This window comes from Diabrotica undecimpunctata, chromosome 2 (assembly GCF_040954645.1).
Source record: "Diabrotica undecimpunctata isolate CICGRU chromosome 2, icDiaUnde3, whole genome shotgun sequence".
NCBI classification, from domain to species: domain Eukaryota; kingdom Metazoa; phylum Arthropoda; class Insecta; order Coleoptera; family Chrysomelidae; genus Diabrotica; species Diabrotica undecimpunctata.
In genome coordinates, this window is record NC_092804.1 from 9,739,383 (window position 1) to 9,753,918 (window position 14,536).

The following is a 14,536-nucleotide window of genomic DNA, read 5'->3' on the forward strand; positions in this document are numbered from 1 at the left end:
ACTTTGTGACAAATCGTAAAATAAAAAGGAGGTTCTTAAAAGTCAATTAGTAAGTAAAAAGTTCCACATTGCTTACACTAGCGAATTAAAACACTAGCACCGCTAGAAGAAAACGGTCGATTAGTACCGCCCCCACAATCGATGTATTTTATTACTTCCAACTTCGAAATGTAGAACCAAATTGATTTTAAAAAAACTTTTAATTATTCTATAAATTAAAAGGTTGAAGACTGTATAGGTATCTCGTTTTCTATCTCATCATTTGGAAAATAAGTTCATTTTTGTTTCATCTAGCTCGAATAATTTTCTCTTTAATGCAAAACTTGAAACTTTCAAAATTGGTTAATTAATTTGATTTTTAAATCATTAGACAAAAAGAGTAGATAAACTAAAGAAAACTTGATGTCAAGCTATGACATCTGTAATATCCATAAGAAAGTGAAAATGTGTCAGGTAGACACTTTCAATTTCATAGGATCCGCCGACGAGGTCCGTGTTCTAGACTCCTCGTCCGTGCGTCTATTCCAGCACATCTCCTCATCCAAGTTTCTCGCATTCATTACCTTTCTAATGTTAGTTACCCAATTGGTGTTCAGTTTTCCTCGTTTCCTTCTTTCTCCTGGTTTCCAATTCCTTGCTGCCTTTGGTATTTTTTCCTACTCCATTCTAACTACATGCTCGTACTACTTTAACTATTGTTTTTATACTATTGTAGTTCTTGTACAGTTGCTTTATCGGCCACCTGATATCCTCATCCTCATCCTCAACTCTTCAGATACGGATTTTATCGTTTCCGCAGAGAAATTTCCTGGTATATTGGCTCTTCTATTTTTCAATTCGCCAACTGCCTTCTTTATTTTATCTTGTCTATGTTGTTATATTCATTTCGATTCTCTTGCAGAAGCTCTTTATAGTGTGTTCTCTTCTTATTATTTTGAGGACAGATGTTTAGTTCTCCCTTCTAATGCTTTTTATGAGTTTCCAGTTTATTGCACCGGATCCCCCTTAAATATGTGTTTAATTCACTACACTTTTGATCGAAGCTTTCTCTTTTTCAACGTAATATTAATTTTTAGACCGAGTGTCTTTTCCTTACATAATTCTGTCTATTTTCGTCGGTTTTCGTAAGTATACATTTTAAGTAAACCTCTTTTTTTCTCTAACGTCTTCTATTTTCTCCGTCCACTATATATTTTTACCTGTCTTCCTACATCTTCCCCTTGTTTCTTTTTGATTCTTAAGGTGATTAAAGTATAATTTGGCTTTGATTCAATGATGATCCGATGCACATTCTGCTCACCTACAGGGTGGTCCTTAAGTAATTGTACAAACAAAAACCGTAGATTCTGCACTTTAAAATATTACGATTTAAGCCAACTTGCTTTAATAAAATGTTGATATTAAGAAAGATACAGGGTGTTAAAGTGGAAATATAAAATTTTATTCTTCGCTATAACTTTTACGTTTGTAAATATTTTTGGACAAAAATTTACAGTTGGGTGCTTCTAAGTAGGATAAATTATAATTTTATACTTACTTTATTGTAACTAATAGAGGGCGCCACATATGCCACATATGTGGCATAAATTTGCACTTAACTTTTTTGCTCTTTAAGTTAGCTCTATTTGTGTTAAAAAATATTAAAGACACATTATTTTTACAAAGAAAAGGTATACTTGTCAGCAACCTGAAAATTCAACCGTTTTCAAGATAAATGCATTTTATAAGTCAGCTGCACAATAATTTTTAGTTTGATATTTGTGCGGTAAAGCACTGAATACTTGTAGATAAGCATAATTCATAGTTTATTTTTATTAAAACAACTTAAAGATGATAAGGTAAAATCACAAAATGCTTTGTTATATGGGCTAAATGTCTTATTGGAGAAAAGATATTTCATCTTCTTCTTTAGGTGCCATGTCCGTATTCAGACGTTGGCCGTCATCATGTTTACAATTTCCCTTTGCTATCGCTTCTTAAGTTTCTATAATGGCGTTGTATTACTTTTTCTCTATTGTAAAATGCTAAAAACCCAAAATATGTGGTTTATGCAAGATGATACACAACCACATTCTAGAGAGAAGGCAGTTAGAACATACTTAAATACAACTTTTCTGAACATTGGATTGGTCGTGGTAGTCATATTCCTTGGCAATGTGGTGAGATATTGATATAATTATTTAATTTATAAAAAATCCGAAAATAATACTTATTGTTCATTACGTAAATTTTTTACACATTGTTATTAGGACAAATAGAAACTAGAGCACAGGTATTGAATAACACATATGTATTCTGTTTCATAATACTTTTGCTACAAATCTAACCTGAAAGACTCAGAAATTTTTGCAAAAACATCATCGTTGTCCTAATAACCGATATTGTTATAAATATAGTAAACACACAGGCAGTTTAGTTCAGCATGATATTAGTTCGTTAGTAAATCATAATAGTCCATTTGTTCGAGATGTAATTATAGTTACTCGTAAGCTGTAACGTAATCATATAAATAAGTAATGTCATCGATATATTCGTCCATTATACATTGTAGCCACCACATAGCCCCGAATTTAATCCGCTTGATTTTGGTGTATGGGGCGCATTAAAACAACTTGTCTATAAAAATCCCATAAACATTCGCAACCAACTATGGGAAGAAATAAATACTGCTGCAGTTTCTTTAGAACCAATGATGCTATTTAATATGAGACGATCTTTTATGGAATATATTGACAAATGAATTAAAGAAAATGGTGTACGTATCAAACACTTACTTTGACAAAAAGTTATATTATTTAGTTTAACTATTTCTTAATTTGGTTTGTAAACAAAATGTTTTGATTCTGACTTTAATTTAACGTCAAACGTAAAATGTTTTATGTAAAATCCTATTATTCTGTTATTTTGTCAAATCCTATTATTAATTATCCTGCTGATATATTTATTTTATTTAATATTTCGTTAACTATTAACTTTAGTTAAAGGTATTTTATACAGAAATTCAGAAGTATTAATGGTTTTGTCTATTTTTTCTTCGTTGCCTGGAGTAATTGCATTAGAACAGAATTATGCAGCTGATTTTTAAAATGCGATTATCTCGAAAACTATTGGGATTTGAAGTTATTAACAGGTATACCTTATTTTTGTTAAAATAATGTATCTTTTATATTTTTTATCCCAAATATAGGTAACTTAAAGAGCAAAAAAGTTATGTGCAAATTTATATCACATATGTGGCATAAGTGGCGCCCTCTATCAGTTACATCAAAGTGTGCATCAAATTATAATTTCTCATATTAAAAAGTACTTAGATGTAAATTTTTATACATAAATGTTTACAAAAATGAAAGTTATAACGAAAAATATAATTTTAATTTTGCACTTTAACACCCTGTATCTTTCTTAATATCAACATTTTATTAAAGCAATTTGGCTTAAATCGTAATATTTTAAAGTGTAGAATCTACTGTTTCTTTTTGTACAATTACTTAAGGACCACCCTGTATAAACTCTTACATCCATCGCCTGAACTGATGCATTCTGCTGCATTATTATGTAGTCTATGTTATCGATATTTCTTGGTTGGTTGTGTCCTTATACTATAAAGTCTATTAATCTTTCAAGTAATATATGGTTTAATGCTCGAATAAATGAACTTTAATCAAATAAAAGGCAGATATCGAGCACAGTTTTTTTATTAAATCTTGTCCAAGTATTTTCGCTCCTAGACGCTCCTAATTTTGACGGAATGCCCTGAAGATGCTCTAGGAGCGAAAGTACTTGGGCAAGAAAAAAAAACTATGCTCGATATCTGCCTTTTATTTTATTAAAGTTTCTTAATCTTTCACCGTTGTCAGTTACTGTACTTTCCTCATGCTGTTCCAAAGAAGTCTTCTTCCACCTGGTTTGTTTAATCTTCTGTGGGAGCATATATAGTTATAAATGTGTACCTAGGTTTTTATTTAACAATTATAACTTATCTGGAAGAAGACTAAAACAGAATACATTTCAGAGGGTATTCTGAAGATTCCCTTACATAACTGAAAACATCGAGCTACCTACCTTATTTGCCTGTCTACATTCCTCTATATAGTGCGTAGTAATTATCACAGACGTGTTATCCTTTTTAGTAATATCTACTAGATGGTTCCATATCCTACAAAATATACATACAATTAAAAAAATTCTATTTTGGTAATTACAGTTATATCAAACTTATATGTAGTAAAAAAATCTTTCTTTTTACATATTACCTGTATCTTAACACGGGATCCACTCCAACCGTGGGTTCGTCCATTATTAAAAGTTCAGGTTTATGGACCAAAGATGCTGCTAGAGAAACTCTCCTTTGTTGACCTCCACTACAATTTTTTAAATACCTACAAAATGATGATGTAATGTATTACAAATTTTTTTTAAATAAAACTGTCGTAATTCGTCATATGCTTATCTTGACTGACTGATTACTAGTGCCCTTTAATCGAAAAGGGTAGAAAATGTAATGAATAGTACCTATTAGATTGGCTTCTATTTTACTCAAAATGTGCTAATCGCTTGCAGACTGAAAGGTTGTAGAAGACACTAGATCATGTAACCAGATTGATATAACGCATTAACACCTTTTGAAAAGAAACCGAGGGTAAGTAAGTGTACTATAGAATGTGTCCATTTTTAAGTAGAAAGAAAAGATATGGAACTAATATGATGCGCTGGACCACAAAAACTATGAAAAACTTTTTGGCAATCAATAAATTACACAAGTTACTCAAATTGTTTATTTGTATACTTTAATATTCCCCGGTATTGAGCTCGCGTGGTTGATGACGATAATTGAATAAAAAAACTATTTTCAATTTCAGTTTATACTATTTATTTATAATTAGCCAGCTAAAATTAAGTTGGGGTACCACATCATCTAAAAATTCTCATAATATTATATCAAAGTTATTGAATTTAGGACTTGTTCGAGCAGTATATTATATAAATTTATTCTTATAGTGATCGAATTATTTGTAGTACACATAATAGTATAATAAAATACATATAATAAACAAAAAATATACATTTATTTAAATAAATTTAATGTTCTTCTAAAACAAAACAGTAAACTTACATTGAGGGGCCTAAAAGAAATAATCATATCTTGGAACAATAAATTATCTACCAAATAGAACATTCCCTGGATTGAAAACTGACAATATTTGTAGATCTAGTCATAATACATAATACATAATACTTTAAACAGACGTTTGAAAAAAAATGTTTATTAGCACTTTTTGTGTAGAATGAACGATTCTCTCAGAAACAACGCTTGTAGCGACCGGTGATTTTCAATGTCAGGTACGCGCGCGAAATCAATTTTAAATAAAATTTGTATCAACTTAACTATTTTTTACGATTCTCATGAGATTAATAATATTTATCCCCTCCATTGATCGGTCACTATGGAATTTTCATTATTAGAGGCCAATCTTTAGCCTCCTCAAGAATTTCTCTCCAGTCGTCTATCCATCGCTTTTTTCCTCCAAGCACGTATTTCTCATGTCTTTATCGATATTATCAAAGAACCTTCTGGGTCTTCCTCTTCTTCTCTGACCAATGGGTCTATCAAGAAGCGTTTTTCTGCTGGATCATTTTGTTCCATCCGCATTACATGTCCTATCTACCTCAGACGTTCTATCTTAATGTTTTTCAATATCACGTTCCTGGTATATTCTATAAAGTTCGAAGTTCTCGACACTCCGTTGTTTTTCATTGCTCCATAGATTCTCCTTAGTACTTTTTTTTACTGTAACCTAAAATGTTAAGACTGGGCGTATTATTGTTTTGTATAGTTTTATTTTTGTAGTTCTCGATATAATTGTGGATTTAAGGGGGAGATTGAGCCCAAACTAGCATCTGAGGGCCGTGCAAATTCTGCGGTTTATCTCTGCGGTAGTATTATTTTCAGTGTTAAGGAGCGCTCACAAGTATACAAATTCCTCTACTGCCTAGATGACGTCGTTTTCTATAACAAGTGGTCGTAGGGTTTGTGGTTGCGTGCTTATTTTGATATACTTCTTTTTGTTGGTGTTTATTATTAAGCCCATTTTTGTAGCTTATTCTTTCAATTCTACATACGTCTTTCGTACAGCGTTTTCCATTCTGCCATAAATATTAATATCATCAGCATAGGCCAGGATTTGTACTGATTTATTATATATTGACCAGTGGTTGTGATTTATAACAAAAACGTATTACTTTTTCCAGAGCCAGATTGAACGGTATACAGGAGGGAGGGTCTCCCTGGCGCAGCCCGTTATTTGTTTTTAAAGGTTCAAACAGTTCTCCCTGAATTCGTACTCTACATTCAACTTTTTCAAGAGTTGGTTTTGTTAAATTTACCAACTGATTTGGTATTCCTAGCTCTTTCATTGCTTAGAACATTTTTCTATTCAAAAAAAATTTATTAAAAATCCTTTGTAAAAGGTATATATTTTAAATATATACCTTTTACAAAGGATTTTTAATAAATTTTTTTAATATATGGTATACAGCCAAATACAGGAACGTAGATTCCTTGTGGATTTTTCTATTCACCTTTTTTATAAGCCTTTGTTGCATCTTTTTCTGTGGTCCCAAAATTGACATTCTCGGCAAAATTTAGCTCAAGTGATGATGTAGATGAAAAAAATTACAATTTAGTAATACATACCGATCATCTGGAGGCAACTCTAGAAGAGTATGAAGATTTCGATAACGTTCTGCTATCAAACTATCCTCCATCGAAAATATTCTTCCAAAATAGTAGATCGCATCTTTTACTGTAAACTCTCCAACAAGTGCAATATCCTAAAAATTAAAACAAAACATCATCATATAGACAGTAATAGCATAAAACATTAAAGAATTTCAAACCAGATTCAAGACTCCTAAACGCAAAAATACAACTCTAGATTGGGTAGCATAGTTACAAATAAAGAAAAATGATAGTGGCGTCAAAATAAATTTAAATGTTGAAAGTGGTTGGCAAAATACTAAGGGTAAGACCTTGGAATTGGTGAAAAATATAAGAGAATATTTAAGAAAACTTAAAGAGGAAGGGTTAAGAAACACCATAAAATAAAAATAATATAGGGCGAAAGTAAAAAAATACTTAGCTTCATATAAGGGTAGGATCCCATGAAATATAAACAACAACGAAAAGGAAGGAAAATCTTAGAGAATTAAATTACAATAAAACTTCGCCTGCGGTGCTGCTGGGAGGATCGAGTAGCACAACAGTACTGTTGTCGGTCCCAAACCCCAATGAGTTAACATGTACTCGGAGCGTATCTTCGAGCAAGCTCTGGTACAACTACAGGAATGCGTCTTAGTTAATGGAGTGCGTCTAAACAGCATTAGATATGCTGACGACGCAGTAGTTTTTGCAGATAGCCTAGATGGTTTACAAGCAATAATGTCGTGCATATCAGATATAAGTCAAGAATATGGGCTGGATCTCAATACGAACAAAACAAAGTATATTGTAGTTAGTAAGCGCAAAATATTATATACACAAATTTTTGTAAACCAACAGCCAATTGACAGGGTAAACAGCTACACATATCTTGGTATTAATATAAGCAGTCAATGTGACGACTCTACTGAAATAAAACAACGCATAGGAAAAGCAAGATCAGCGTTCGTAAAGATGAAGTCACGATTTACCATTTAGTACCAAAATCTCTATCATCAGATGCTATGTATTTTCTACATTATTATACGAAGTAGAGGCATGGACGCTCTCTGAAGCTTCTTTAGGAAAGCTCGAGGTCTTCGAGATGTAGTATTACGGGCGCATCTTACAAATTTTATGAATGGATTGTGTGACTAATATTGAGGTCCTACTGGGCAAGGAATGCGAGATCACTAACACAATCAAAGAGCGCAAATTAGAATATCTTGGCCATATTATCAGAAATGAACACAGATATCGCTTATTGCAACTCATTCTTCAGGGCAAAGTGTTTGGAAAGAGAGGACCAGGGAGAAGCAGAATATCTTGGCTTCAAAACCTAAGAAAGTGGTTCAAAACATCTACAACCTGACTATTCCGAATTGCTGCAAGTAAAGTTAGGATAGCTATGCTGATCACCAACATCTGGAACAGATAGGTACCGTAAGAAGAAGAAGGGCTAACGCACAATAATGTGAGCGAATAACCAGACATTACAACGAATAAGAACGTTCACTATCTACACGATACTATGCTATGCCGATGATGCAGTACTAATTGCGGATAACGAAGATGACCTACAAAGGCAGTTCCACACCTTCAATATCACAGTAAACAAACTTAATATGAGAATATCAGTAGAAAAAACTAAATGTATAGTGATCAGTAAAGAGCTGCGTAGATGCAAACTAGAAATAGACGGCAAAATTGTAGAACAAGTAATGAAATTCAATTACCTAGGAGTAGAGATCACTAGTGACAGGGATATAAGAACAGAGACCACAAGACAAGCATCAAAAGCGGCAAGAGTAAGTGGTTGCCTCCGAGAAACTATATGGAGAAACAAATATCTGACCACCAAAAGCAAAATGAAAGTATACAAGACAACAGTAAGACCAATCCTAACATATGCAGCGGAGATAAGGACCGATACAAGAAAGACGAAAGAACAAATCAACAATATGGAAATGAAAGTATTAAGATCAATAGCTGACATATCATTAAGAGACAGACAAAGCAACAGAAGTATACGCGAACAATGCAAAATTCAAAATATTAACAGGTGGATAAAAACAAGAAAAAAACTGGAACGAACATGTAAACCGAATGGGACCAGATAGATTAGCGAACATCTGTAAAAACAACAAGCCGTATAGCAAAAGACCCGTTGGAAGGCCGCCAAAAAGGTGGAAAGATAATATACAGTCAACAACGACTGAAACAGAATAAGAGGCAGACAAACAGGAGTAATCCTAGTCGCACGAAAAAGAAGAAGAAGAAGACTATCTACTCAAAGAATGAATTATCAAGCTGACCTGCTGACCCTGCTTTGAAACAACGGAAAATATGGGTTACTCCACGTTATACTTCAAGGAATGATTAAGGGCAAGGGAGATCCAGAAGGAAGAAGTATTTCCTGGCTTGCAAACCGACGCAAGTGGTTTGGAGCAACTTAACCGAGCTGTTGGTGTATTCGGTACCTATTAATGGCTAACTTCGGGAGCGGATAGGGCACTTAATCTTGTTTTGCCTATACACCAAGATATTCCCGAGTTAGAAAGAAATAACCTAAAGTTTAAAAATCCGCTACCATCTTCCAAGTTCCTAATATCAGACGACTTTAATATAAACAAATGAAGAAAAATGAAGAAAAGCTGTACACAAATTCCAAGCTTTACTGTACCTATATAGGTAATTCGATTTGTTTAGAATGAACATTACTTTAAAGAATCACGGTATAAAGTGACAATAACTTGGCGTTTTAAATAATATGCTGTTATCATCCTAATATTTGTCTTTTAATTAATGAAATAAGTATTTAAAAGGTTTATTACATGAATTATATATGTGTTATTATTACAACTAATTAAAAACTTTAAATTAGTGAATATTTAATGAGTAGGTAGTTTTAATAAAAGTGATATTATGTAATTTTCAAGTAGCTAACTTGAATACACTATGATTAATCCCATTAAAATTTATAATTAACTTTTTTTGCTATTATACGCATTTTTTGGCGTATAATTTTGCTAGTTTAAAATAGATTTTAACAGTACAGAATTTACATACTAGGCCGTCTTTAGTTTTGTTAGTCTTAAAAGTAATCTTTGAATGGACTCAACACATGTGTTATGTTAATTCATTGGGGCACCAAAAATTATTTATAAATACGTAAAACCTCCGTTAACCGAAATAATTGGGGGGGGGAGGTCGTTTCGGATAACAAGAATTTCGGTTAAAAATAACATTGTTTTTTATAATATTCTTGAACAAAGTATTGGTATTAAAAAATACTATGAGTTGATTTCGTAATGTTTTCTAATAAGTAAATCCAGAATAAAGTAATAAAATTAAGGAAAATTAACAAGTTTAACATGCTTTTTTAAAGAAATCTTCTATTTTCTTTTGCGTTTTCGTTTGACAACGATGTTTTTCTGTCTCTCCATCGTTCATTTGCAGAACGTCATGAGTTTGCCTCATTCGATTGTTCGACGAAACGAGAGCAATCTGAAAAGGACAAAACTTTATGCAGTGACAACAAAAATTAAGAACCTAGTCGTGTCCCTAACTAATTAGGCCTACTGTATAAAATTCTTAGCTCTATGTCGTTAAAAATCTCGTCGGCGGTCTCGTGTTGCCTGTTGCCTCTTAGGTCGTCATCTTCGGCTCTGATATCCTCAGGTTATCCAGATAAAGATCCAATGATGTCCTAGTCGATGACTTTCTAGGTCATCGGCTGCTAACCAGTCACGTATCTCTTCCAGGTTAATATTGCCACATCCCGGCAAATGTTTTATAAAAGGTTTAATTTCTTCTGTCGTTTCCTTACCATTTTCTTCTTCAGGATCGTCAATCAAAATCCCATCAAAAAGTTTGTTCCAGCATTTCTCCAAAGTTGAAGATTTGATCTTGGCCCACGACTCAGCTTACCAATAAACATGTTTCATTGTTAAAGATTTGAGAATTTCGGGAATACTTTTGGATTAATTCGTCAGCTGTAATAACAGATGTCTTTAGAATGCTCCTCTATAATGTCTCTTGAATGTCTCTATGACTCCCTGGTCTAACGGCTGAGTTAAGCTTGTGACATTCGGTGGCAAAAATTTGACAATTGTTACCATTTTGTAGATTTTGAGGATGAGTTGGCGCATTGTCAACAAGGAACAATGCTTTGATGGGAAGGTTTTTTGATTTTAAAAAGGATTTTACACTTGAGACGAATTCATTTTCGAACCATTATAAAAATAAAGTGCTTGTATAACTGAAAGTGCTTTTTCGGAAATATCTTTTAGAGCTCTTGGTTTTTGTGATTTCTCAACACACATAGACATCAAACGGTGAGTGAAATTATTGGAATTATTTACGTTTTGCGATAACCATTTACTTTTTATTGACAAAATTGTTGAAACTGTCAGCCGTTTCGGTTAAACGATGTTTCGGTTAAAAAGGTTTTGGTTAAGGGAGGTTTTACTGTATTTAAATAAACAGCTTGATAAGTAAAGAAAAACAAAGAAAAACGTGGTAGGTATTTGTAGATGAAACAAAATGGAACTTTTATTCAGCGTGATTTGTCGCGTGTCGCTTTCAGATAAAATTTGTTAAATGCATCAGTGATCACCGTACCGTGTAATAAGGAAGTGTGTATTGATAAAAAATGGATCCGTGTGTTAATATATTGTGTAAATATTAGTTTTAAAACGAATAATAAATAATTATTACTAGTTCAATATGCTCAGGATACATGCTCAGGAAGATGCATATTGATGGCAAAGATCTGCGCATAATAACCAGTCTCTATTGGAACCAAAGTGCTGAGATAAAGATGGGCAACTTACACAGTGGGAAGATAGATATTAAAAAGATTGTACGACAGGGATGCGTCCTCTCGCCGCTCCTGTTCAATATATACTCTGAACAAATCTTCAGAGAAGCACTGGGAGAAGAAATAAGACCACGAATTGAAAAAGCGCGAAACGCGTTCAACAATATGAAAAAGTGGTTCACAAACAAAATCTCAATGGAACTAAAATTAAGACTGGTCAAGTGTTATGTCTTTCCGGTCTTGTTCTATGGAGCAGAGGCTTGGACCACAACGGAAGCCACGCTGAAGAAACTAGAATCCTTTGAGATGTGGATATATCGCCGTATTCTTCGGATATCCTGGACAGACCACATCACTAACGTAGAAGTAATGCAGAGAATAGGCAAAAGCAAAGAAATAATCTTCACCGTAAAGAACCGGAAGCTTGAGTACTTCGGACATGTCATGAGGCATACTACAATTAATAGTCCAAGGAAGAATCGACAGTAGGAGGGGACCGGGAAGAAGACGACACTCATGGATGCATAACCTGCGACAATGGTTCGGACTAACATCGACCGAACTGTTCAGAGGTGCCGTAAACAAAGTCAAAATAGCCTTGTTAATAGCCAACGTCCGAAACGGATAGGGCAAAGGAAGAAGAAGAAGAAGTTCAATATTAACAGTATAAACATAAATTGTCCTTTAACCATTAAAACGGCAAAAACATTACTAATAAATCCATTCAAAATACACTTCAATACCAAAATAGTTAATCTAGTCCGAACTTACATCAGTTTCCAACGACGTCTAGTAGCAATTTTCCAGCAAACTAGAGATGGTTATTTCGTTTAGTTTTTGAATATTCTCGGACAATCATTACTTGCATAATCGTTAATAATTTAATTAATATGAATATTTTTCACTAACTATGTGATTCAGTATTCAGTGATCCCAATAATTTATATAATATGCCATAAACACTAATAATCGAGAAAAGAGAAAAATTGATAAAGTGATCTTAATAATATACTGTATCGGAACGAGTAGATAAATTTTGATCATCTTTAACAATTAAAATACAATTTTATCGTTGTTTACACCTCCTACATCGCTTATTGAAATTGAGTCACAAAGAACACAGCCAAATCACAAAGAATGTTAGAAACTGCAGAAATAATATTACTCAGAAGAATTAGACGAAACACGCTGAAAAGGTATAAACGAGTGGACACTAAATAGAAAAAGACAATGGAACAATCACATCAGTAGTATGGCTGACACAATAGTCGTTAAAATAGCAATCACCAAGTAGTAGAAGTATGGACTGACCGGGTAAGAGATGAAGCGACAATCTTCCACAGAGGCAACAACCAGAAAATGAACAAGCAAAATTGCTTTTACAGTGGATGAAGATACTAAATATTTTTAGCAATTGTATAAAACGGGTTTATTAAGGAAATTGATTTGTTAACTGAAATCAATGTCCGTAAACATAATTGGTTACATCATCTAAAAAATATAATAATAGTGCTTATTACTATAACCAAAACCATCTCGATGATTTATCGGTTCAAAACAAAATATTTATATATACCTGCAACTAAAATAATTACTTCGTTATCTTTTTTAATGCGGTGATTCATAATATACATACAATTTTTTATACCTATAGAAGGTTAACTTCGAATACTATTAAAAATAATAACTAGAATAACAGTTTTTTTCATTATCTGTCGTATGATATAAATTAACAACTACGCACAAATAATTTTATAACATTTACGATAGTAATATAATACAAATGTCACAAAACGATTTGCTGTTTTCAAAATATTTTAAAGAATTGTTAAAGAAATAAAAAAACCGCTAAAATATTAGATGTCTCAAATATCATCATCATTGATGATGATGATGATGATGATGAAACTTGGTATATGGTTTCTCCTCATTCGTTCCGAAAGGGCAACTTTAACCTAACCCTAACCTATACTGTCACAAAATGTATAAATTAGCTAAATTATACATATTTATTTACATATTATAAATTTTAAGTGGAATTAATGATAGCGTACTCTAATTAGGTACTTAAAAATTACATAAAATTACTTTTACTAAAACTACTTATTATATTAATTTATATTTGCTAATTACAGTTCTTTAATTAGTTGTAACAATAACGAATATATAATACCAATAATAAACCTTTTAAATAAGTATATTTTTAATTAAAAGGATAAAAAATATTAGGATCACAGTATAATATTTAAAACGCCAAGTTAGTGTGATATCATGCCGTGAATATTTAAAGTTATGTTAATTTAAATCAAACAGAATTATACAGAGTACAGAGCTACAAGCTTCAAAGAGCAAGCAATTTAATTTAACCCGGCCTGTGAGACTTGTACACCCCTTAAGAATGACACTCGGGTGTTACAATTCATTGGGACGAGAGGATTAACTCTTGTATTCAGGAGTCACCATCCCTTTCAGGGATGGTGACTCCTTTCAGAAGAGACCACGGAGAGACCATCCCTTTCCCCCTATAGCACTCTGATGCGCGATAGGGGCACAACTATCAGCAAAGTGCGAGGTTTTTTGTTAATTTTTTTTGCGGCTTTCGCCTTTTTGTTAGTAGTTTTGTATTTTTTTTTTTTTTGGTTGCCGAAGACGTTTTTTAAATTTTTTGTAATTTTTTTTGAGATATCTGAAAAGTAATATCATTAGTCATTATTAAAATTGCCGGTGCTATGTGCTAGGTTGTCTTCTGTTGATAGAGCTATCTTCAATTTTCTAGACTTTATATGTTGGTCAGGATTTGCTGTTTTGGTCTTTTGTGCATCCATCGATGGCTCCGGTCTATCCAGAGCTTCTTATTTTGTATGTGAGTTCTCCATACCAGACTATCGAAGGCTTTGCTTACGTCCAGGAAGGCTGCTCCTGTATACTGGTTGTCTTTGAATCCAGCTGTTATGTTCTCTGATAAACTATGGTTTGTTAGAACAGTGAGCGACGCATAACTCACAGTCAGTCGAACG

At 32.9% G+C, this 14,536-nt stretch overlaps 1 protein-coding gene across 2 annotated transcripts in view; it reads right to left on the bottom strand.

Annotated features, from left to right (window-relative positions):
* The window catches only part of LOC140434157 (ABC transporter G family member 23-like), a 64,466-nt gene that overhangs the window by 22,037 nt on the left and 27,893 nt on the right, over window positions 1–14,536 (bottom strand). For both annotated transcript variants that reach the window (XM_072522222.1, XM_072522223.1), the window contains exons 4-6: window positions 6,695–6,831; window positions 4,254–4,379; window positions 4,063–4,156 (exon numbers count right to left, since the gene is read on the bottom strand). In XM_072522222.1, coding sequence (XP_072378323.1) covers window positions 4,063–4,156; window positions 4,254–4,379; window positions 6,695–6,831 — 357 coding nt within the window. The remainder of the gene's footprint in view (window positions 1–4,062; window positions 4,157–4,253; window positions 4,380–6,694; window positions 6,832–14,536) is intronic.